This window comes from Capricornis sumatraensis, chromosome 6 (assembly GCF_032405125.1).
Source record: "Capricornis sumatraensis isolate serow.1 chromosome 6, serow.2, whole genome shotgun sequence".
NCBI lineage: Eukaryota > Metazoa > Chordata > Mammalia > Artiodactyla > Bovidae > Capricornis > Capricornis sumatraensis.
The window spans coordinates 84,024,351-84,049,296 of record NC_091074.1 but is presented as its reverse complement, the minus strand read 5'-3'; the positions used below and the strand labels follow the sequence as shown (position 1 = coordinate 84,049,296).

At 39.4% G+C, this 24,946-nt stretch overlaps 2 protein-coding genes across 2 annotated transcripts in view; one reads left to right on the top strand and one right to left on the bottom strand.

The window, feature by feature from the left end:
* Positions 1-3,958: 3,958 nt before the first annotated feature.
* LOC138081352 (histone H3.3A-like) lies at positions 3,959-4,369 on the bottom strand. The gene has a single exon (XM_068974481.1). It carries the CDS (start codon positions 4,367-4,369, stop codon positions 3,959-3,961), a length of 411 nt encoding a protein of 136 aa, XP_068830582.1.
* Positions 4,370-5,343: 974 nt separating this feature from the next.
* Positions 5,344-24,946, top strand: part of SMU1 (SMU1 DNA replication regulator and spliceosomal factor) — a 31,452-nt gene continuing 11,849 nt past the window's right edge. Inside the window, exons 1-6 of the mRNA XM_068973699.1 lie at positions 5,344-5,469; positions 8,549-8,759; positions 10,200-10,352; positions 11,441-11,551; positions 22,597-22,725; positions 24,163-24,282. Of these exons, the coding sequence (XP_068829800.1) occupies positions 5,444-5,469; positions 8,549-8,759; positions 10,200-10,352; positions 11,441-11,551; positions 22,597-22,725; positions 24,163-24,282 (750 nt within the window). The 5' untranslated portion in view covers positions 5,344-5,443. The remainder of the gene's footprint in view (positions 5,470-8,548; positions 8,760-10,199; positions 10,353-11,440; positions 11,552-22,596; positions 22,726-24,162; positions 24,283-24,946) is intronic.

Here is a 24,946-nt window from a genome sequence, read left to right as displayed (position 1 = left end):
TGTGCATGCTCAGTCACTCAGTCTTGTCCCACTCCGTGCGACCCTATGGACTGTGGCCTGTCAGGTTCCTCTGTTCCTAGTTTACAACCTCCCAAACACCAAACACCTTCCCACACACCTTTTTTTCTTTAGAGGAATTTTTTTTTTCCTGAAATTAGAATGATCAGAGATTGAATTTTTCCACATGTTAATTTTTCAGATAAATGACATCTGCGTCTTTAAGTACTGTAACTTTTCTTCTTGAAAGCTAAAAAAAAAAAAGATCTAATTTTTACATGCTTATGAAAAAGGAATTTTAATAATGTAGAATAATGAAAAGAATATACTATTTGTCCAAATACGGAAAGAACCTTTATGTATACATATATTAGCAGACTGGGTAGATAAATCTTGAGTCTAGATATGTTTCGGAGTTTGGAATTTTTATATTTTGGTAAGATAATATGGTATATATACTGTATATCTTATATCTCCCAGCAGGATATAAGTGATACATAATTTAGTATATTAACACTTCTGCATAAGAATGTTCACACTAAAAGATTTTTAAAAGACTGCAAATAGCCTCACTTAAATTCAGGACAGATTTTGCTCCTAAATAACTTATAAAGTATATAAAACATATTCAATTTTCACAGTTTTTAAAATTTCAGAATTACAGACAAGGAATTGTGGACCTGTATTTTCATAAAATGATTGATACAACATATGCTATTTTTTAGAGAAAAAGTAATCAATTTAATTGTACCTATAATTGACTGAACAAATAGAAACTGAAGTGAAACCAAAGGAATTGCCGTACTTCACATAAATGTTTCTTTATTATAAAAGATATTATTTTCTAAAATATCTTTCCAAGATTAAAAGATGAGAGGAAAATAATAAGAGATTGGAGTCATTCTCTTGGTTGGAATAATTTCTGGCAGGGATCTTCTCAACATGTTTGAGTACTATTAGGCTCAAGGCCATCCAAATATTCTGTAACTTTTTCTTTAGTATCCTGAAATTCAAATAACACAATCTACTCATAAAGATATTGAAAATATTAATATAAAGCCAAATATGTAGGAAAATAAAAATAAATTAATTTGCTATAAAATATAGTGATATGGATTTCAGTATTTAAATCCTTGGGCATTACTAGTAAAGATATAATGAAGCAGTGAGATGCTTGCTATATGTATAATGAACAAGTTTAGATTTAATATAAATTATAAGAAGAGAAGCCATTCCATTCAAAATGATAGCAGAGGTGTGATGGACACTAGAATAAAACTTGGTATTAAGTAATTATATTGCTGTACACCTGAAACTAACAAAACATTGTAAGTCAATAAAAAAATTTTTAAGTAATTATAGAGGAGACTTGCTTGTATCAGCAAAATAGAGAAGTAAACTTTTATGCAAGTAAGAATAACCTGTTAAGTACTAGGTAGAGAAAATGAAGACATATGCTAATTGTTGAAAATGAGTAATGTCTTCTTTTCAAGGAAGCTGTTATAATAATTTTCTATGTTGCATCACGAGATGGGATAGTGAAAAAATGTCAGAAATCATACCCCTATCTAGATATCTGACTACATGTTGGAGCAAATATTTAGACTCTTAAGACCTCTGAGATCTTGGAGACCATGTCTTTCACAAGTTGATGGGAAACTGAGAAGATTTGAAAGGAGAAGTATTTAAGAGTCTATAGAGAAGTTGTATGGCAGACCTTTGGGGAAAATATCAGATAAGACTGAAAACCAGTAGAAAATCTCCAAATAAATCATTTCAATATGTAATTTTTACAACATAGATTTCTTATCATTGTGCTGCAAATTTAAAAAAATTGTACAGGATGGCAATAAAATATTTTTTAAAGTAATTTATATGAAATTCATTGATATATCTACATTTCATTTGACTCTACTAATTTAATGGATGTATGCTTTCAAGTCTATTAAAAGAAGTCTCAAATCTCCCTTTACACATTTGCATCTGGTTTCATTCTTTTTCCACTAATTGTACCACTGCTGTGAAACCATTTTCAACTAAATGCTTAGTTGGAAAAACAGGCTACAAATAATTTAGGTCTTTCCAAGAAATGAGTATGCAAATCCTGAGTCTCAAACCTTTCCTAATTAGATTAATTAAACTGTGTTTTGGCTTCAAAATCTTTCATTTATTTAAACTCAATAAACTTTTCCTGCAAATATTGCCTGGTTTGCAATGTATTAATCAGCCCTATCTTTTATTAATTTATTTAGTTTTAATTAGAGTATAATTACTTTACAACATTGTGTTGGTTTCTGTCATACATGAACAGGAAACAGCCATAGGTACACATATGAATTTCATAGGTATACATAGGAATTCCAGTTGAGCTATTTCAAATCCTAAAAGATGATGCTGTGAAAGTGCTGCACTCAATATGCCAGCAAATTTGGAAAACTCAGCAGTGGCCATAGGACTGGAAAAAGTCAGTTTTCATTTCAATCCCAAAGAATGGCAATGCTAAGGAATGTTCAAACTACTGCATGATAGCACTCATCTCACACACTAGCAAAGTAAGGCTCAAAATCCTCCAACCTAGGCTTCAACAGTACATGAATCAAGAACTTCCAGATGTTCAAGCTGAATTTAGAAAAGGCAGAGGAACCAGAGATCAAATTGACAACATCCGTTGGATCATCAAAAAGCAAGAAAGTTCCAGAAAAACATCTATTTCTGCTTTATTGACTATGCCAAAGCCTTTGACTGTGTGGATCACAGCAAACTGAAAAAACCTGAAAGAGATGGGAATACCAGACCACCTGACCTGCCTCTTGAGAAATCTGTACACAGGTCAGGAAGCAACAGTCAGAACTGGACATGGGACAACAGACTGGTTTCAAATAGGAAAAGGAGTATGTCAAGGCTGTATATTGTCACCCTGCTTATTTTAACTTATATGCATAGTACATCATGAGAAACGCTGGGCTGGATGAAACACAAACTGGAATCAAGATTGGTGGGAGAAATATCGATAACCTCAGATATGTAGATGACAGCACCCTCATGGCAGAAAGCGAAGAAGAACTAAAGAACCTCTTGATGAAAGTGAAAGAGGAGAGTGAAAAAGCTGGCTTAAAGCTCAACATTCAGAAAACTAAGATCATGGCATCTGGTCCCATCACTTCAAGGCAAATATATGGGGAAACAATGGAAACAGTGACAGACTTTATTTTCTTGTGCTCCAAAATCACTGCAGATGTTGACCGCAGCCATGAAATTAAAAGACCCTTGCTCCTTGGAAGAAAAGCTATCACAAATCTAGACAGCATATTAAAAAGCAGAGACATTACTTTGCTGACAAAAGTCCATCTAGTCAAGGCTATGGTTTTTCCAGTAGTCATGTACAGATGTGAGAGTTGTACCATAAAGAAAGCTGAGTGCCAAAGAATTGATGCCTTTTTTATATATATAGTTTAATGTATTTTAATAGCAAACTTACGGGAACAGCACAGAAGACAGACAGCATTAAAAACATGTACTTGCATGCAGGACAACTCAGAAAAGTATAGTGAATGGATGGAATCTACTGTATGATAAAAATGCTACAAACACCGTTTAGTTCCAGTCAGTAAGAAATTTTCTTGTTTTAAAAAAATCCAAATGCTGGCATTGTCCAGAAAAATTTAGCAGGTTTATTTATAATTGTTATAAAGTTGAACTGCCGAAACTTGTTCACTGAAACATTTTGACTTTCATTAACGCTTTATATTCCCGCATTTATGTTAAAAATTCACACACAAATGAAAATGGAAAAACTGCCAATACCTGATTTCTGTCCCCTATTTTCCACTTGCAATCATATACTTAGGTACCTTTTGACCCCATGGAAAAAAAAATATCCAACGTTCAGAACTACCAATAACAGGAAGAAGAGAATTTTTTTTTTTTTAAAGAATGAAATGTTTCCCGTCATAGTGGATTCTTAAGCACGTTCTCCACGTATGCGGCATGCTAGCTGGATGTCTTTTGGCATAATTGTTACACATTTGGCATGGATAGCACACAGGTTGGTGTCTTCAAAAAGGCCAACCAGATAGGCCTCACTTGCCTCCTGCCAAGCACCAATAGCTGCACTCTGGTAGCGCAGATCTGTTTTGAAGTCCTGAGCAATTTCCCGCACCAGACGCTGGAAGGGAAGTTTGCTGATCAGAAGTTCAGTGGACTTCTGATAACGTCTAATTTCACGGAGTGTCCCAGTACCAAGCCTGTAACGATGTGGTTCATTCACCTCTCCAGTAGAGGGCGCACTCTTGAGAGCGGCTTTTGTAGCAAGTTGCTTCCTCGGTGCTTTACCCCCGGTCGATTTGCCGGTAGTCTGCTTTGTACGAGCCATGGTACAGAAACCTCCTTAACTTATCCACCTTCTCCTTCGGCTGGAGCTCCGCGAGCTAGAAGCGGCGCTGGCGTTGGAGAGCGAGGGCGGCGCGGTGGTGGCTGCGAATACAATTCAGGATTGATGCTTTTGAACTGCGGTGTTGGAGAAGATTCTTGAGAGTCTCTTGGTCTGCAAGAAGATCAAACCAGTCAATCCTAGAGGAAATCGGTCCTTAATATTCATTGGAAGGATTGATGCTGAGGCTGAAGCTCCAATACTCTGGCCACCTGTTGTGAAGAACTGACTCACTGGAGAAGTTCTTGAGGCTGGTTTTGAGATTGAAGGCAGAGAAGAAGGGGACGACAGAGGATGAGATAGTTGGATGGCATCACCGACTCGATGGACATGAGTTTGAGCAAGCTCTGGAAATTGGTGATGGACAAGGAAGCCTGGCATGCAGCAGTCCATGGGGCTGCAGAGTCAGATACGACTGAGCAACTGAACTGAACTGATACATACGTCCCCTCTCTCTTGAATCTCCCTCCGACTTCCCACCCCATCCCACCCATCTAGGTTGTCACAGAGCACTGGGTTGAGCTCCCTGAGTCATACAGCAAATTCCCACTAGCTATCTATTTTGTTTATGGTAATATATATGATTCTCCTGTACTCTCAATTCATCCCACCCTGTCCTTCCCCCACTCTGTCCACAAGTCTGTTATCTACTTCTGTCAGCCCGATCTTTAAATCTAAACTAACTAAAAATTTTAAAGGCAACATTTAGAAACCAATCCTTTAAGAACGACTCTTTCTTTAGAGAGAATGAAGAATTCTCTGGACCAGGCACTTAGGTTCAGACTTCTGAAAGGCCCTCGAAGCTCCGCCCTGCACAGCCCTGCGTGCAAGCCCCGCCCAGCACTGCCCCGCCCCACACGTAGTCCTCGCTCCTCTTCCGTACACACCGCTTCCGGAGCGGGGGCGGGTGTCGACGTCGAGCGGAAGTGACGAACGTGAGTCGCCGGAGGTGGCGTTGGTGCGTTGCGCGGCTGGGCCTGAGAGTGGAGTGGGGCCTGCGCCCGGAAAGACAGCGCTATGTCGATCGAAATCGAGTCCTCCGAGTGAGTCTCGTGGTGTCGGATGTTCGCGAAGTGGCCGGGCCGGGAGTGGATGAGTTGAGGGGTAGAAGCTGCTCGAGGGAGGCGTCCGAGAGGTTGGGAGTGGAGGGGTATTTACTTCCCCACAAAGAAGCTTTTGGGATCTGACTGCTTCAGGGGCGGGCCCACAAGAAAGTAGCGAACGGAAAGCCCAAAGCCTGGTGGAAGGCGGCGCGGGGCTAGGGGTAGGACGTGCCTGCAAAACCTGAGTTCTACCCCTCGCCGACTCTTGATGCGTCCTGAGACTGAGCAGATTAGCCATCCAGTCAGGACTCCGGTCTCATCTGCACAAGGGGGCTGCACTCTTAGCCTTCCCTCTCTTCCTGCCCCCATTGAGCACGGTGGTTTGTTTCCTCCCCTGTGCTTACACGGCCCTCTGTTTTTTTCTGCCTAGCTCTTAATCTGGTATTGTCACCGTTTGCCCACCCTTCTAGCCTATGTCGGCGCCTAGGGGCTGCTTTTCATCACAGTCTCAGTTCCTAGTACATCGTAGAGGCTCAGTAATTGTCTTTGGAATGAAAGAGCTACTTGTTTTATCAGGTTCCGTGTGGCGCTGAATTTTGGTTGGCCCGTGAGCTTTGTGTAGCCACAAGGGAGGGACAGAATGTGGAAATTGGGCCAGGAGAATGATAGATTTGGGGGAGAGGGGTACTAATGAGTGACTGAAGAAAGTCTTCAGTGAACTTCTCCAGGACTCCATCCCCTACTTGCTCTTGCCAACGCTTAATAATTAAATCGGCAGATTTTACATTTGCGTCATGAGTGAAAGGGAGGGATCTGCCATAGGAGGAAGGGAGGTTTATTCATTCAGAAAATTTTGAAGTCTGCTGTGTACCTGCTCTAGCCCTGGGAATATGGTAGTGAATGAAGCAGACCAAAGTCCTTGCCCTTACGGAAAGGAAGGAAAACAGCAGTAAGTAAAATAGGCTTACAGATGGTGGTAAGTGTTGTGGAGAAAAGTAAAACAAAGAAGGATGATGGAGAGTGCTGGCGATGAAGACAGCTAGGAGTTGGCAGGAGTTGGAAAGCATTCCATACTTCAGACCCTGAATCAAAAATGGGAATAGATCATTCTCCCAGCCCTGAGCTGCTGCATGTTTTTTATTATCAGTAATTGCTGTGTTTATTAAGTATTTTCTCTGTTAGTCACGCTGTAAGCAGTGTCATCTTCTCTTTGATCAGCCCTACAGACTGATCTGTATACCCTACAGAGTAGGTATTTTTCTTAACAGATGAGGAAATAGGCAAAGAGACGTTAACTGACTTGTCCAAAGTCACAGTAAGTGCAGAGCTCTGATTCAAATCCCAATCTCTGATTCACATCTCCAAAACTTTTAACTCTTATGTATTACACAAAGAAGAAAGTGAATTTGATTTTGGTTCTAGAAAATACGAGTTCTTTGCAAGCATGGTGTCTCATTTGCGGAGTATAAATGGAAGTGTGCTGTTGGGAACAGTGTGGTGCTAGAACAGCAGGGATCCAAGCTGGGGTCTCTTAACGGGCCCATGAAAGAAAAGACCACTGTGAGTAGCAGTATTCAGTTCCCTTCTGCAAGAACTGTTTTTAAGAAGAGGGGGTTTGCTCTCCTATCCGGGCTATTGGAAGGACTGATGCTGCAGCTCCAATACTTTGGCCACCTATGGAAAGAGCTGACTCATTAGAAAAGACTCTGGTGCTGAGAAGGATTGAAGGCAGGAGGTGGAAGGGATGAGAGAGGGCAGGGTGGTTGGATGGCATCACTGACTCAATGGGCATGAGTTTGAGCAAGCTCCAGGAGAAGGTGAAAGACAGGGAAGCCTGGTGTGCTGCAGTCCACGGGTTCGCACCATCAGACACGACCGAGTGACTGAACAACAACAAAATATGCTCACATGCCACAATGCCTGTTTGAATCTTCCTTTTTCCACTTAGCTCTGTTTCCTGGCCAAATCCTCATCTGTAAAATGGACATAAGAGTAAATGCCATCCTCATAGGGTTGTTTTGAGGAGTAATTGAGTCCGAAATGCTTAGAACAGTACCTGATATATTGTGAACACTGGTCAAGTAAACATTGGTCATTGTTTTTTGATTATTATTTCTCTCCCGGGAAAGAGAATAGACAAAATTCCAATTTGAAATCTCTTCCAATCTGGACAGTGTGACCCCTGATACTCATGCTGTCCGGTAGAAGTATGCATGAGCCATATGTGTACTTCAAAGGCAAGAGAAGAACAGTGTAGTATAGCAGTGTACATGAACTTTTACTGTCTATATGAAAAATTATTCACCAGACTCCTTAATACTAAGCCAGAGATCAAGAAGTTTTAATTGTATATATATTTAACTTGTAAGTTTTCTGTCATATGCTGAAAATTGTTGCTTGTTCTCTCAGTATTTGGAGATTGTCTGGGTCCTCTTTCCCTTGGGAAAGTGTATTCACATGTTTTTATTTCACTTGTCCTGAAATTTTGGTAATAATGGCAGTGGGTATGTGTTATTTTTGTGAGGACACATAACTTTGTTTTGAATTTACATCTAATATAGCTCTACTTATTTATGTTCAACAAATCCCTGTTAAAATGGTCTCAATTCATATTTTTTTGCTGTCATTTAAAAATGGACCAAACCATCCAGTCATTTAGAGTATTCTGTATCAGTGACTAGACTAGGTTTAAAACGTTTTCCTAAAGTGTGCAACAGTGGAATCATATGAATTAACAAGAAACTTGGCATAATAGAAAGATCTCTGACCTTGCAAGTATGAGAGTCTTCTTGGTACTATCTTGTTTTCTAACTGACTGTGAGACACAGGACAAGTTATTTCCCCTCACTGAACCCCAGTTCTCCTTATGAGTTCGAAGTAGGAACTGGATGATCCCCAGGGTCTTCTGTAACTCAGGTTCTATGGTGTGGGGGGTGGGGGAGGGAAGGTTTTACTCACGTGATAAATGGAAAGCAGGTAGTGAAAGGAGGATGGCTGCAGAGAAAAAACTGGGCCTAGTTTTGTGGCATGTTTGGTGAGTGAGGATCGCTGAGCTGAATGACGTGCTTGCTTCTTTCAGTGTGATCCGGCTCATTATGCAGTACCTCAAGGAGAACAGTCTACATCGGGCGCTAGCCACCTTGCAGGAAGAGACGACTGTGTCTCTGAATACAGTGGACAGCATTGAGAGTTTTGTGGCTGACATTAATAGTGGCCATTGGGATACTGTTTTACAGGCTATACAGTCTCTGAAATTGCCAGACAAAACCCTCATTGACCTCTATGAACAGGTAAGAGTAGGGATGATGTTGATTCCTGAACCTGGGTTTACTGTGGGCCTCCCTGACCAGAGAGCATCCATAAGCATTTCTGCTGTTTATTTTATTTATTATTTATTTATTTGGCTGCACCGAGTCTTAGCTGTGGCTTGCAAGATCTAGTTCCCTGACCAGGGATCAAACCAGGGCCCCCTGCATTGGGAGCATGGAATCTCAGCCACTGGACCAACAGGGAAGTTCCCACTACTCCATATTTTTATCTCTCTTCTTGGAAAAGCCAAGGTTTCCCCAAGTTGGTATTATTTTTCAAGTAACCATTAAATGATCTATTCTAACATCAACTGTTCGTACACCAGATAGTGTACTGAAGTTTAGTTCTGACACTAACCACCACTAAGCAACCACTAACTTGTTGGTGTAGACCCCACAGTTAAGGGCTCAGTCCTCTATAGGACTGTCTTTATTTCACACACCAGCAATATGCTGATATCTTGGGCCACCCACGCTTCTGACCAACCGGCCACAAATTTAAGGATCCTCATGACCCACTCAGAATTGATATTTCAGTAGAATGACGCAGAACTCAGAAAAGTGACATAGTGATGATGGCAGTTTTATTATCAAGGGAAGAGATCAGTACCAGCCAAATAGAGACATATAGGGTAAGGTTTGGGAGGGTACTGAACCAGAATTTCCAGTGCCTTCTCCCCATGGAGTTAGGGTTAGTTTGTCACCTGGCGTTGAAGTATTCATCAACCAGGAAGCTCCATAGTTTTTCATTCAACCTCCAGTTCTTTGACTTTCTTTGGGGTTGGGCTGGTTCAAAGCATCAGCAACCCTCAAATCATGTGGTTGGTCCTAGTGGTAACCAGCTCCTATCCTGAGCCATCTTTGTAGCGCTTAACTAGGTGTGATGCAGAGGGCTCATGAATAGTGAGGGTATTTATCAGTGGGGGGATTCCAAGGTTTTTAGAAGCTCTATGCCAGGAAACCAGCACATAGATCATAAAATTGCTTATCTGTACAACAGAACCGAGTAGACTTTCTGGAAATAAGAATGTTGTGTGGTTTGAAGTAAAAATAGGGAAATGGGTTTGTTTCTTTACAATCCATGTGGGTTTAGTAATTCCCTAAAGAAAATTTTGGTAACCCAAGGACAGTTTCTCTGGAGCCCATGGATATATTTCCGTCTTTAGTTTTCCTTAGCATTTTACATTTGGAATAAGAGACCTGAGAGGAGGGGAGATTGGTAGATAAAAGGGAAGGATGGAAGTTATTGTATAACTACTTTAGGTGTCTGCGTGAAATTACCTATGGAAAGGGAAAGGGGCATTTCCTGGTTTGTGATTTGGAAATCACTTTGGCAGACCATTTCTGTGTCAGAAATTGTACTGAAAAAGAAAACGAGCTAAGAGAATGCATTGAAACTGCCACTTTCTTTCAATTTTACAGGTTGTTTTGGAATTGATAGAGCTCCGAGAATTGGGTGCCGCCAGATCTCTTCTGAGACAGACTGACCCCATGATCATGTTAAAACAAACACAGCCAGAGCGGTATATTCATCTGGAAAACCTCTTGGCCAGGTCTTATTTTGATCCTCGAGAGGTAAGACTGATAATGAAAAGAAACTGCTGTTAACTTTGAAAACGTGCAATAATGTGATCTTTTTTTAAACTCTGTTATTGGATACTTTTTGTAATTTTGATTTAATTTTTACAATGATACTTTTTAATTTACATTGGTTGAAATTTGCATATGTTAAAGAGGGTAGTCTTGTTCAATTTTCTGAGTACTTGAGGGCCTTCTCTTCTGCACACACCCTATCATATAGGATTATGTGTTCATTAGTAAAGAAGAAGAACATTTATTCTGGTGTTATTTCCATTATTAGCCTAAGTACCTACCCAGATGCACTGCTCTACTGTTGGTGTGTTCACTGTGCGTTTGTGTCCTTAGCTCTTAACAACTGCAGTTTCTTTTCAGTTCTTTTATTTCTTAAAAGCTTATGTTTCTGCTTCTCAGCTGCTTATGCTCCTGGTAGAGCACTATGATTGATACTCTCTTATTCTTCAAAACCCTTAGATATAGTTTCATCCTTTCTCAGCCAGCCTTTTACCAGAGGCTTGTCTAACTACGAGGAAGAAAAATTTAATAGGCCCTGAATAACAGGAAGTTAGAGTAAACTCAAGGAAACTATGAGGATAAAGGAAGGAGTTTAGATTGCCAGGACAGAATTTAAGTTAGAGTTGTTAAAGAACTTCTGGGCTGGGAGTCGTTTGACTGAAAGAAATTACTAAAGAATATAAAAGAGTCCTTGGCTTTGCAGATTTTTAAAAAACTGAAAAAATAACTCTGGCTTTTACATAGTTTATTATTATTGACATATATTTATTATTATGAGACTCTGACATACATCTATTATTTGTTATTATGAGGCTCTTTTCAGAAATAACAGTGTGGATTGGCTGACCTCAGTTCTGTCTCAGCTCATACTTTTGAAATGCAAGTGGGTAGAATGGAGACATAATTTTAAAAAACTAATTATTTGATTAATCTTCTGTTTAACTGGGTAGTTTCTTAATCTTTTGCTTTTTGAATATTTCTGCTTCATTACTGTTGTTATTTTTTAAAAATAAGCACATTTATATCTTTTTCCATTTCTTGGAAATGATGCTATGCCGCTCCTTTTTCAGGCCTACCCCGATGGCAGTAGCAAAGAGAAGAGAAGAGCAGCCATTGCCCAGGCCTTAGCTGGGGAAGTCAGCGTGGTGCCTCCATCTCGTCTCATGGCATTGCTGGGTCAGGTAATTAAAAGTCTTTGGAACTGAAATTCCTGTGAACTTCTGGTAATGTTTCTTGTGTATAAACTCTATGTATGAGCTAAAGAAATTAACCTAAGAACTGGGAACTACCTATAGAACTGCTTGTACGGACAGCTGTGCCATGCCACATTCATCTTTCCTGGGAGTGGTAATGCAGATTAGTGGTTAAGGGCATACACTCTGGAGACAGATTTAGAATAACAATAAAATTTATTGTCCTATCTTGACATTGTTGATCATCGTGTCAGAACACTGGAACAAATATTTGCCATAGTTCGAATCTGAGCTCTCTCACTTACTGGCTATGCGGTATTGGACACATCGCCTAACTTTTTTGATCCCATTTACTCATCATGGTATTGTACTAAGGATTAAATGAGACAAAATGTACTTAAAGCAATTGTATATTGACTGGCACCTTGTTAAATACACAGTAAATGGTAGCTGCCAGTGGTGTTTCTTTTTTAATTTTTTTTTTAAGCCGCAGTAGGAGTAATAGCTGGAGAAGGCAATGGCACCCCACTCTAGTACTCTTGCCTGGAAAATCCCATGGACAGAGGAGCCTGGTAGGCTGCAGTCCATGGGGTCGCTAAGAGTCAGACATGACTGAGCGACTTCACTTTCACTTTTCACTTTCATGCATTGGAGAAGGAAATGGCAACCCACTCCAGTGTTCTTGCCTGGAGAATCCCAGGGACAGGGGAGCCTAGTGGGCTGCCGTCTTTGGGGTTGCACAGAGTGGGACATGACTGAGGAGACTTAGCAGCAGCAGTAGTATTAGCACTGTCATTATTATTTATAAAGCTATCTAGAGTGATGGATGTTACATAAGTAGCAGAGTTACAGGTCATTAATAGAGATGTAAATATCCTGTTTACACTCAATTTGCATTTTGAAAGGGGCCAAAAAGCTACTGTTAGAGGCTTACAGTGTTTCTGAAATTCAAAAATAAGCTGCTTTATTTCTTAATTTACTTTTTATCAAAGTGATAGGTGTGTATCATTGAAGTAGTACCTCAGGGCTGTTAGAGCTTCCTTGGTGGCTCAGATGGTAAAGAATATGGCAGGTCACAGTTTATGGGGTCGCAAAGAGTCAGATATGACTCAGTGACTAACACTGACTTCTTAGGGCTTTTAGTGAGAAAATAGTTCCATTTGCCCTCTTCCACCTTCTTACTTCCCGCAACCATTTTTAACTCTTGGCATTTACCCTTGTAGCTGAATATCATGTTTATAATGTCATATTTTGATTTTTTTTTTTTTAGAAAAAGTTTTAAACATTAACTGTTGACTTTAGTGGAAGGTGATTTCTCTCTGTTCCCCACAACATGCACACAGTCTTCTTTCTCTGGGTTTTCAGTATAGTTATATGACAACTTCTGGTTAAATCATTTCTATGTTTACATTATCCTTACATCAGTATTGCTCATAGACAAAAAATAACGTTAATTTCTTATGTAATTTTGGTGATTCTCTGCAGCAATTGCTTAATTTCTTTCTTTTGCCTAGTTTTCTGTGTAACTTTTGCTTCCTCATCCTGTATCGTTCCAATAAGTGTAAAAATTCTCCCTTTGCCCGTACTTGCTATTTTCCCTGAGGCCCTTCTCTCTCTTGTTCTCATAGTTTTCTGCACAGTGATTGTAATGGGAGTTCTTTCATCTTCATACTGAGAGTTCTGGGTCATATTTTTCAGAAACATGTTTTCCTTCTCATAGTTTAGAACCTTGTTTTAATGGAGTACTCCTGGTAACTTGCTAAGAAAGGGTACACAGAGGTAAATTTTTGAGAGTTTGCTTGTGTAAGCAATGTCTCTTACCTCTTTTTTTTTTTTTTGAAGGTTTTAATTGTTTATTCTGAAATATAAGAAAAGTCATGAGTCCTACGACCCAGAGTTTACATACGCATATTAACAAATTGTTTTGTTTCATAGAAACAAAATATAGAATAGAATTTGTGCATCTTTTTTAATGTATACATGAAATATTTTTAATGTTAAGGTCTTAGAAAAAAACCTTTTTTTTTTAATATAGTTAAGAGATAGTTACATTCAGAATCTGTCCATGAGATTCTCCAGGCAAGAATACTGGAGTAGCTTGCCATGCCCTCCTATAAGGTATCTTCCCAACCCAGGGATCAAACCCAGGTCTCCCAGATTACAGACAGATTCTTTACTGTCTGAGTCACCAGGGAAGCCCAACAATTATTAGGATAAATTAAGAAACTTAGAGGAGATTAAAAGAGATGAGGCATGGTAAGTACATAGGCAGGTTGCAGATGTTTGCCAAGGGAGAGTGTTCAGTTCAGTTGAGTTGCTGAGTCGTCTCCGACTCTTTGCAGCCCAGTGGTCTGCAGCACGCCAGGCCTTCCTGTCCATCACCAACTGCTGGAGTTTACTCAAACTCATGTCCATTGAGTTGGTGATGTCATCCAACCATCTCATCCTCTGTCATCCCCATACCTCCCGCCCTCAATCTTTCCCAGCATCAGGGTCTTTTCAAATGTCAGTTCTTCACATCAGGTGGCCAAAGTATTGGAGTTTCAGCTTCAGCATCAGCCCTTCAGTGAATATTCAGGACTGATTTCCTTTAGGATGGACTGGTTGGATCTCCTTGCAGTCCAAGGGACTCGCAAGTGTCTTCTCCAACACCATAGTTCAAAAGCATCAATTCTTCGGCACGCAGCTTTCTTTATAGTCCAGCCCTTACATCCATACATGACTACTAGAAAAACCATATCTGTGACTAGACAGACCTTTGTTGGCAGAGTAATGACTCTGTTTTTAATATGTTGTCTAGGTTGGTCATAACTTTTTTACCAAGGAGCAAGTGTCTTTTAATTTCATGGCTGCAGTCTCCATCTGCAGTGATTTTGGAGCCCCCCAAAATAAAATCTGTCACTGTTTCCATTGTTTCCCTGTATATTTGCCATGAAGTGATGGGACCAGATCCCATGATCTTCGTTTTCTGGATGTTGAGTTTTAAGCCAACTTTTTCATGCCTCTCTTTCACTTTCATCAAGAGGCTCTTTAGTTCTCCTTTGCTTTCTGCCATAAGGGTGGTATCATCTGCATATCTGAGGTTATTGATATTTCTCCCAGCAATCTTGATTCCAGCTTGTGCTTTATCCGGCCCAGCATTTCTCATAATGTACTCTGCATAGAAGTTAAAATAAGCAGGGTGACAATATACAGCCTTGACGTACTCCTTTTCCTATTTGGAACCAGTCTGTTTTTCCATGTCCAGTTCTTAACTGTTGCTTCCTGACCTGCATACAGATTTCTCAAGAGGCAGGTTAGGTGGTCTGGTATTCCCATCTCTTTCAGGTTTTTTCAGTTTGCTGTGATCCACACAGTCAAAGGCTTTGGCATAGTCAATAAAGCAGAAATAGATGTTTTTCTGGAACTCTCTTGCTTTTTGATGATCCAACGGATGTTGTCAATTTGATCTCTGGTTCCTCTGCCTTTTCTAAATTCAGCTTGAACATCTGGAAGTTCTTGATTCATGTACTGTTGAAGCCTAGGTTGGAGGATTTTGAGCCTTACTTTGCTAGTGTGTGAGATGAGTGCTATCATGCAGTAGTTTGAACATTCCTTAGCATTGCCATTCTTTGGGATTGGAATGAAAACTGACTTTTTCCAGTCCTATGGCCACTGCTGAGTTTTCCAAATTTGCTGGCATATTGAGTGCAGCACTTTCACAGCATCATCTTTCAGGATTTGAAATAGCTCAACTGGAATTCCATCACCTCCATTAGCTTTGTTAGTAGTGATGTTTCCTAAGGCCCACTTGACTTTCCAGGATGTCTGGCTCTAGGTGAGTGATCACACCATCGTGATTATCTTAGTCATGAAGATTTGTTTTGTATAGTTCTTCTGTGTATTCTTCCACCTCTTCTTAATATCTTCTGCTTCTGTTAGGTCCATACCATTTCTGTCCTTTATTATGCCCATCTTTGCATGAAGTGTTCCCTTGGTATCTCTGATTTTCTTGAAGAGATCTCTATTCTTTCCCATTCTATTGTTTTCCTCTATTTCTTTGCACTGATCACTGAAGAAGGCTTTCTTATCTCTCCTTGCTATTCTTTGGAACTCTGCATTGAAATGGGTATATCTTTCCTTTTCTCCTTTGCCTTTCATTTCTCTTCTTTTCACAGCTATTTGTAAGGCTTCTTCAGACAACTATTTTGCCTTTTTGCATTTCTTTTTCTTGGGGATGGTCTTGATCCCTGCATCCTGTATAATGTCATGAACCTCTGTCCATAGTTCTTCAGGCACTCTATCAGATCTAATCCCTTGAATCTATTTGTCACTTCCACTGTATAATTGTAAGGGATTTGATTTAGGTCATACCTGAGTGGTCTGGTGGTTTTCCTTATTTTCTTCAATTTAAGTCTGAATTTGGCAATAAGGAGTTCATGAACTGAGCCACAGTCAGCTCCCAGTCTTGTTTTTGCTGACTGTATAGAGCTTCTTTATCTTTGGCTGCAAAGGATATAATCAGGTCTGACTTTAGTATTGACCATTTGGTGATGTCCGTGTGTAGAATCTTCTCTTGTGTTGTTGGAAGAGGATGTTTGCTATGACCAGTGTCTTCTCTTGGCAAAACTCTATTAGCCTTTGTCCTGCTTCATTTAGTACTCCAAGGCCAAATTTGCCTGTTACTCCAGATATTTCTTGACTTCCTACTTTGCATTCCAGCCCCCTGTAATGAAAAGGACATCTTTTTGGGGTGTTAGTTCTACAAAGTCTTAATAAGTCTTCATAGAACTGTTCAACTTCAGCTTCTTCAGCATTACTGGTCGGAGTGTAGACTTGGATTACTGTAATATTGAATGTTTTGCACTGGAAATGAACAGAGATCATTCTGTCGTTTTTGAGATTGCATCCAAGTACTGCATTTCGGACTCTTTTGTTGACTATGATGGCTGTTCCATTTCTTCTAAGGGATTCCTGCCCACAGTAGTAGATATAAAAGTCATCTGAGTTAAATTCACCCTTTCCAGTCCGTTTTAGTTCGCTGATTCCTAGAATGTCGACGTTCACTCTTTCCATCTCCTGTTTGAGCACTTCCAATTTGCCTTGATTCATGAACCTAACATTCCAGGTTCCTATCCAGTATTGCTCTTTACAGCATCGAACTTTACTTCCATTATCAGTCACATCCACAACTGGGTGTTGTTTTTGCTTTAGTTCTATCTCTTCATTCTTTCTGGAGTTATTTCTCTACTGATCTCCGGTAGCATATTGGGCACCCACTGACCTGGGGAGTTCATCTTTCAGTGTCCTATCTTTTTGCCTTTTCATACTTTTCATGGGGTTCTCAAGACGAGAATGCTGAAGTGGTTTGCCATTCCCTTCTCAGTTCTTGTTAGAACTCTACACCGTACTCATCCATCTTGGGTGGCTCTACACGGCATGGCTCATAGTTACATTGAGTTAGACAAGCATATGGTCCATGTGATCAGATTGGTTAGTTTTCTGTGATTGTGGTTTTCAGTCTGCCTGCCCTCTGATGGAGAAAGGTAAGAGGCTTATGGAAGCTTCTTGATGGGAGAGACTGACTAAGGGGGAAACTGGGTCTTGTTCTGATGGGCGGAGCCATGCTCAGTAAATCTTTAATCCAATTTTCTGTTGATGGGTGGGGATGTGTTAAGAAGGCCAGGAACAGAGACTTAGGGTGATATTTTAAAGAAAGTTATCACTTCCACCTTTAATATAGTAGGCTTAATTTCATGCCTAGCTCCCAAACTGTGTATGCAGCAAGGGCATGCTCAGCTTTTTGTTGAGAAATTATGCATAACTAAAGGAGGGGGTGGGGATGGGATAATGGGTAAGGTAGTTGGTTCATTATTCAGTCAGTCTGTAGTTCTTACACATAGAAATTGAATCCCCTAAAATAGGGAAACTGGGATGATAGTGCAAGTTACTTTTTTCCTGAATTGTTTTTATTGTTGTTGGTGTGTTAAATCGAAGCATAGTTGATTTACATTGATGTGTTATTTTCAGGTTATGGCAAAGTGATGCTGTTTTCTTTTTCTCTCCTTTCCTCCCACCCTCCCTGTTTCTCCCCTCTCTCGTTCTCTCTCTATATATTTATATATATGTGTTCAGTTCAGTTCAGTCGCTCAGTCGTGTCCGACTCTTTGCAACCCCATGAATCACAGCACACCAGGTCGCCCTGTCCATCACCATTTCCCAGAGTTCACTCAAACTCATGTCCATCGAGTCGGTGATGCCATCCAGCCATCTCATCCTCAGTCGTCCCCTTTTCCTCCTGCCCCCAATACCTCCCAGCATCAAAGTCTTTTCCAATGAGTCAACTCTTCGCATGAGGTGGCCAAGGTACTGGAGTTTCAGCTTTAGCATCATTCCTTCCAAAGAAATCCCAGGGCTGATCTCCTTCAGAATGGACTGGCTGGGTCTCCTTGCAGTCCAAGGGACTCTCAAGAGTCTTCTCCAACACCACAGTTCAAAAGCAGCAATTCTTCGGCGCTCAGCTTTCTTCACAGTCCAACTCTCGCATCCATACATGACTACTGGAAAAACCATAGCCTTGAGTAGACAGACCTTTGTTGGCAAAGTAATGTCTCTGCTTTTGAATATGCTATCTAGGTTGGTCATAACTTTCCTTCCAAGCAGTAAGCGTCTTTTAATTTCATGGCTGCAGGCACCATCTGCAGTGATTTTGGAGCCACAGAAATAAAGTCTGACACTGTTTCCACTGTTTCTCCATCTATTTCACAAAGTGATGGGACCAGATGCCGTGATCTTTGTTTTCTGAATGTTGAGCTTTAAGCCAACTTTTTCACTCGCCTCTTGCACTCTCATCAAGAGGCTTTTGAGTTCCTCTTCACTTTCTGCCATAAGGGTGGTGTCATCTGCATATCTGAGGTTATTGATATATACCTTGTGTATATCATACCTACCTTGTGTAATTAGGTTTCATTTTTATCTGTTCTTCTTGGTTTCCAAGCTGATCCATTCTCTTTGCAGCTTCTTAAATTTAACGTTTTTCTTCTGCTATTACTTTTTTCATTCTCTGTGTCTTTTGGGGTTGTGTACCTTTTTAATTCCTTTATTATTGTCACTTCAGTGAGGTTTCTAGAAAGAGTGGAAATAAACTCATGCTTTCCTCCACATTTAATTGGTTAGATATGAGGAGTGAGTGAGGCTTTCATTGTGGGTTGCCCTTTTGGGATTCTGGCTTCACTGACTTGGTGGAGAATATAAAAAGAAGGGCAAGTTTGTTAGGATGGAGTTAGAGACTGGATGAAGCAGACCATCAGTTTGGGATGTACTAATTTTGAAGTTCCTATGGGACATACAAGTGGAGATGTACAGTATATGTACTGGGATTTGTGATTCTGAACTTCAGCTTTGAGGTTTTGGCTATGGTTATAGATTTGGAAATTGCAGTGGTAATTGAAGCCATATATGAAAATATGAATACCTAGGAAAAGCAGGTAGACTAGGAAGAGTAAGCAACAGTTAGAGCTGGACATGGAACAACAACAGACTGGTTCCAAATAGGAAAAGGAGTACGTCAAGGCTGTATATTGTCACCCTGCTTATTTAACTTATATGCAGAGTACATGATGAGAAACTCTGGACTGGAAGAAACACAAGCTGGAATCCAGATTGCTGGGAGAAATATCAATAACCTCAGATATGCAGATGATACCACCCTTATGGCAGAAAGTGAAGAGGAACTAAAAAACCTCTTGATGAAAGTGAAAGTGGAGAGTGAAAAAGTTGGCCTAAAGCTCAACATTCAGAAAACGAAGATCATGGCATCTGGTCCCATCACTTCAAGGGAAATAGATGGGAAACAGTGGAAACAGTGTCAGACTTTATTTTGGGGGGCTCCAAAATCACTGCAGATGGTGCCTGCAGCCATGAAATTAAAAGACGCTTACTGCTTGGAAGGAAAGTTATGACCAACCTAGATAGCATATTCAAAAGCAGAGACATTACTTTGCCGACTAAGGTCTGTCTAGTCAAGGCTATGGTTTTTCCAGTAGTCATGTATGGATGCGAGAGTTGGACTGTGAAGAAGGCTGAGTGCCGAAGAATTGCTGCTTTTGAACTGTGGTGTTGGAAAAGACTCTTGAGAGTCCCTTGGACTGCAAGGAGATCCAGCCAGTCCATTCTGAAGGAGATCAGCCCTGGGATTTCTTTGGAAGGAATGATGCTAAAGCTGAAACTCCAGTACCTTGGCCACCTCATGCGAAGAGTTGACTCATTGGAAAAGACTTTGATGCTGGGAGGTATTGGGGGCAGGAGGAAAAGGGGACGCCTGAGGATGAGATGGCTGGATGGCATCACCGACTCGACGGACACAAGTCTGGGTGAACTCTGGGAAATGGTGATGGACAGGGAGGTCTGGTGTGCTGTGATTCATGGGGTTGCAAAGAGTCGGACACGACTGAGCGAGTGAACTGAACTGAAGAAGAGTAAAAATTTGAGAAGAAAGCCATAGGGAACACTTAAAGTCCATAGGGTAAACAGAGAAGGGAACAACCAGAGAGATGAAAAGGTAACCAAGAAGAATAGGGTTAGAAAAAGCAATCGGAGTTTCAAGCAGATGAGTGGTTATTGTAGTTGAGAGCAGCCAAGACCATGGAGAAGATTAGGGTCAGAAAGGAGTCTGATTTTGTTCATAGGGATATCTGAGATGCGCTTCCAGTGGAAAGATGGGGACATAACCTATGTTATAGCAAGTTAGAAGCAAATTAACTGAGATGTGAAGACAGCAAGTATAGGTGACTTAATGAAGCTTGGTAGTTAAAAGAAGATGAGGGTGATGTAGAAGGAAGAGGGCCATAGTAGCTGAAGAGCAGAGGGCAAGAGAGGGGTTTTTGTTTTTTCCTTTAAAAGATGGGAGTGATTTGAAACTGCTGTAGACTAAAGGTAAAGAGTGCGGAGAGTACCCATTGATTGGAGATAAGTCCTCTGGTCATTATAGTAAAATATGAAAAATAAGCAAAATATGGATTTTGAAAAGAAAACAGTATTTAGAAACATTAAATATTTCAACTATAGTGATCATAGAATATTTTAAAATTTAGTAAATTTGTGAGATATAAAATATTCAGAAGTTGATTGCATTTCTGTATATCAGTACTAGCCAGTTCAGATATTCAGTGAAAACAGAGTTCTTGTTTATACAATATAAAAATTCTAGCCCCAGCTTTTGTGGGGAAAAAATGATTTCCATTTTTTAAAAAAGCAGAATCCTTTCAAAGCTTCCAGGAGAAATAAATTTGAGAAGATGATAAAACATTGATTTTCCTGGGTAAGACTGACAGTTGATACCACTTCGCAATAGGTTTAAAACTGTATCAGAAAAGAATTCTAGTATTCATCTGGAAATATAAACTTAAAGAAGTATATTCATTGAAGAAATTTTGGGAAGAATATTGAACATATTAGCCCTAGAAATAGTGAAGCATTTAACAGAGGTTCGTAGTTTAAATCATTTTGGAAGTTAGCATCCAGTGCAACAGCAGTGCAAGAAATTGACCCTATTATTTATCAGAATTCAGTAGATGGTAATGAGACTGTCACAGAACCTACGGACAGGAAGAATTATTTAGCATATGGTTTTGGGGCACCTACTTTAAAATAGGGGAGAAATGTCAGATCAGAGTCTTCTCTCATATTTTATAATCATAATTTCAGATATATATTTTAAGAATATAGATCAACTTAGGTAGTAATATATCAGACCTCCTATTACAGGATTTCCTGTGATTAGGGAGTAGACACAAAGGTTAAGGTCAACAGATTTCATTACTTGAGAGTTTAACTTAAATGAAACCTTTAAAAGCTAAAATAAATAGGTAGATTGGGAAAGAAATTCTTTTTGGGAAACATGAACAGATAGAATATCTTGATCACATTAAAAAGCTTACAAATTGATAAGAAAATGTGAGCCATTTCGTTCATATAAGTGAACAAATAGCATGAGTAAACAGTTAACAGAAGAAGTATATGTCGTTAACAAACATGTATTAATAGAAAAGGTTAGACTAATCAGAGAACTTACTAAAAGTAGGGCATAATTTTCCACTCATTAGAGTTTTTAAATGACATCCAAAATTACTCAGTTTTGTTGATATAACAAAGGGAAAAGAGAATAAACACTGATCATGTCCCTGTGTTATGTAACATATTGTTTCATCCCTTCATCAACTCTAGGAATTAGGCTTTTTCTGGACTTTGAGTTGGCAAATTAGGGATTCAGAATAGCTTAGTTGACAAACTAGGGCCGTCTGTCTCCAAAGTCCATGGTTTTTCCATTCCCTGTGATGCAGTTGTGATTGCTATTGTAGTTGTGTCTTTTTGGGAGAACATTTTGGTAGTGTGTCTAAAGAGCCTTAGCTGTTTGTGCTCTTTTTTCAATTCAGTAATTTCTGTTGTAGGAATCTATTCTGGGGGGGAGTATCCTGATAATAGAAAAAGCCTTACATCCAAGGCTATTCATTGAAGCATTATTTAGATGAGTGCAAAAATTAGAGGCAATATAAATGTCCATTAATATACTAAATAAGCTATGAAACATCCACTAGTAGAGAATATAATGTTAGAATAGAAAAAGTTATGTTGGTTGTGTCATAGCAAGATATAATGATAGGTGAAAACAGGGTATTAAATTTTACATAAGGTATAATTACAGCTATATAAATTAAACATGTTGGGGGAAATACTAAAAGGTAACATATGAGATGCTAATTGTAGCTGTGTTTGGATGTTGGGAACTATGGGAAATTTTTGTTTTTCAAATTTTATTTCTAATAGGAGTCACACCTATTAAGAAAATGGCTCTAGAAACTTGGACCCATTGGCTCTGAGAATCCCCTTCCACCTTGAGATCAACCTCTTGTCCTAGAACACACAGAATAGCCCAGGCTGTGTTGTGTTTGGATGGGTCTGGATGACTCACACTTCCTGTGAACCTCACCCTTTCAGGCTTTGAGCAATCAGGACAAAGTTTTAAAAGCACCCAAGTGGAATTTCTTTTCTCATAGGCATTGAAGTGGCAGCAGCACCAAGGATTGCTTCCTCCTGGCATGACCATAGATTTGTTCAGAGGCAAAGCAGCTGTCAAAGATGTAGAAGAAGAAAAGTTTCCTACACAGCTGAGCAGGCATATTAAGGTAGGATCCTTGGACCACCCAGTTGGTAATCACTTGTTGGGGACTCAGCGTATGCTTACTGAGCCTGGCCCTGTGCCAGTAGCTTGGGTTGGGGAGTAGAAGTCATTCTTCAGCTCTGACAACATTCATGGTTGCTGCTGGTGACCACTGAGGCCCACCTGTTGCCTGGCAATGGCACACCTCAGCTGCATTACCAAGTGGACATTCATTGGACACTGACCCATCATCTCCCCTTGGACTTTCTCCCAGGAACCCTGCATTTGGAAAAACGCTTTAGCTCTTAGGTTAAACCTGGAACTAAAAACCATGAACTCTCTTATGTAATTTTCCTGTTCAACATTTGTGTTTTTGCCTGCTATATGTTTGGCAAAGGACCAGGCCTGGACTGGAAAGTGGGCTTCAGTGGTGTTTGAGGAAAATAGTTTTATCATCTTAATGGCTGGTTCTTGGTGTTTTTTTGCCTTTATTTTTTTTCTTTCTGAGACTTTTCTAGTAAAAAGCAAAATGAAGTATTTGTTGCAGTTCCCAGAATTATAACTGTATTTGCTACTTGACCATCTCCTTTTTATTCCTTTCTATTATAGTTTCTTTTTGGATTTGTGCTCTGATTGCATTTATAGAGTTAAAAATATTTCATAACATCTTTGGCTTAGTATTTTGAATTTGTCTTTTCTGGATTATATGTTCTGACTTGCATGTAAAGATATTTTTGAGCAGCACTTTTACTTACCTTGGCAAAAGCCTTGTGACAAATAGAAATCCATTAAATTATGCTGCTGGACTAAGATTTTCTGTTTTAAACACTTCCTTTTGGGCCATTTAAAATGAGACTCATATCTGTCTAATGTACTGTTGTTTCCATCTGTTAATGGAAACATCATTGCTGATAAATGCTTCAGATACATGTCCCAAGCATTTCTGTCAGCTCTAATTGGTTCTCTTAGTCAGTCACATATTATCACTTGTTTAGATGAAGGTCGTAAAAAGAAACAGTGATAATAAAATTTGTTTAAAAAATAGTGTAGGAAAAAAACTATTTTGAAAAAAATGAATTTTTTCCCCCAGATTAAAAAGAAGGAACATATGCCATATTAAGTTAGTGTGAAAATCATGTTAACAGTGACTGATTCTGGTAAAAACTTACTGTTTGAGTTAACAGGATTATTTGTTCTAAGTCCCTTGCTAAAATAGTTTTTTTGTTTGCTTTTCTTTGGAAATACCAACGTCATTAAAAAAAAATCAAATTAGTTTCAGTGGTGAACCTCAGTGTTAAACTGGTTGGAGAGAATATATCAAGCACTTCTTTGTGTTCCAAATTCTATAATATAGGCTCGCTATGACTCTGTGCTAGGGCCAAGCTCTCAAAAGATTAAAATGGGAATTGTTTTAAGGCCACTAGATAAAAATGCATCTGTTTCATTGTTTCATTTGAAACAGTTTGGTCAGAAATCACATGTGGAGTGTGCTCGATTTTCTCCAGATGGTCAATATCTGGTTACTGGGTCTGTTGACGGATTCATTGAAGTATGGAACTTTACGACTGGAAAAATCAGAAAGGTAAAGTATTTTAAATATATTAATTTTTCTAGTAGGAGAATTATCTGTTATTGTTTTTAAGTTATTTGTTATAGTTGCAATTTAAATTTAGTTTTTGAATGGGTAAGAGGTACATCTGATAAAACATTTTATAAAACAGAACAGTTATTCAGTAAAGGCTCTTGTTCCCCACTTTTGTTCCTCAGCCAGTCAATTCCCTTCTTTGGTGCACCCAGAGTTAACCAGTTTCTTGTGTAATCTTTATGGAATATTCTATGTGTATATGTAAGCAGTGGCTTGTTGTTTATAGTCTAACCTTTTCGTAGTACTAATTGCATTTCTCTTATCATGAATGAAGTGGAATATCCTTATATGTGAAAAACCACCAGTATTTCCTAGTCTGTGAAGTCTGTTCCTATCCTTTGCTCATTTCTCTTTTGGACTACTTCTTACTGATTTGTAGGAGCTCTTGAGGAAATCAACCTTGGTAATATGCATTGCAAATATTTTTCAGCTTTGACTTTTGTCTTTTGACTTAATGTATGGTTTTGCTTTGTACAGGTAATAGTTTTTTGTACCATCGTATTTTATCCGTCTTTTCTCCCACGATTTATTCAAATACTTCTATGTTTCTTTTTGTGTTTAGTTTTTGATCCATCTGGCATTTGATTAGGGTGATAAAATT

Coding starts and splice junctions, on each gene's coding strand:
- LOC138081352 (XM_068974481.1), bottom strand. CDS start 4,369: ATGGCTCGTACAAAGCAGACTACCGGCAAATCGACCGGGGGTAAAGCA.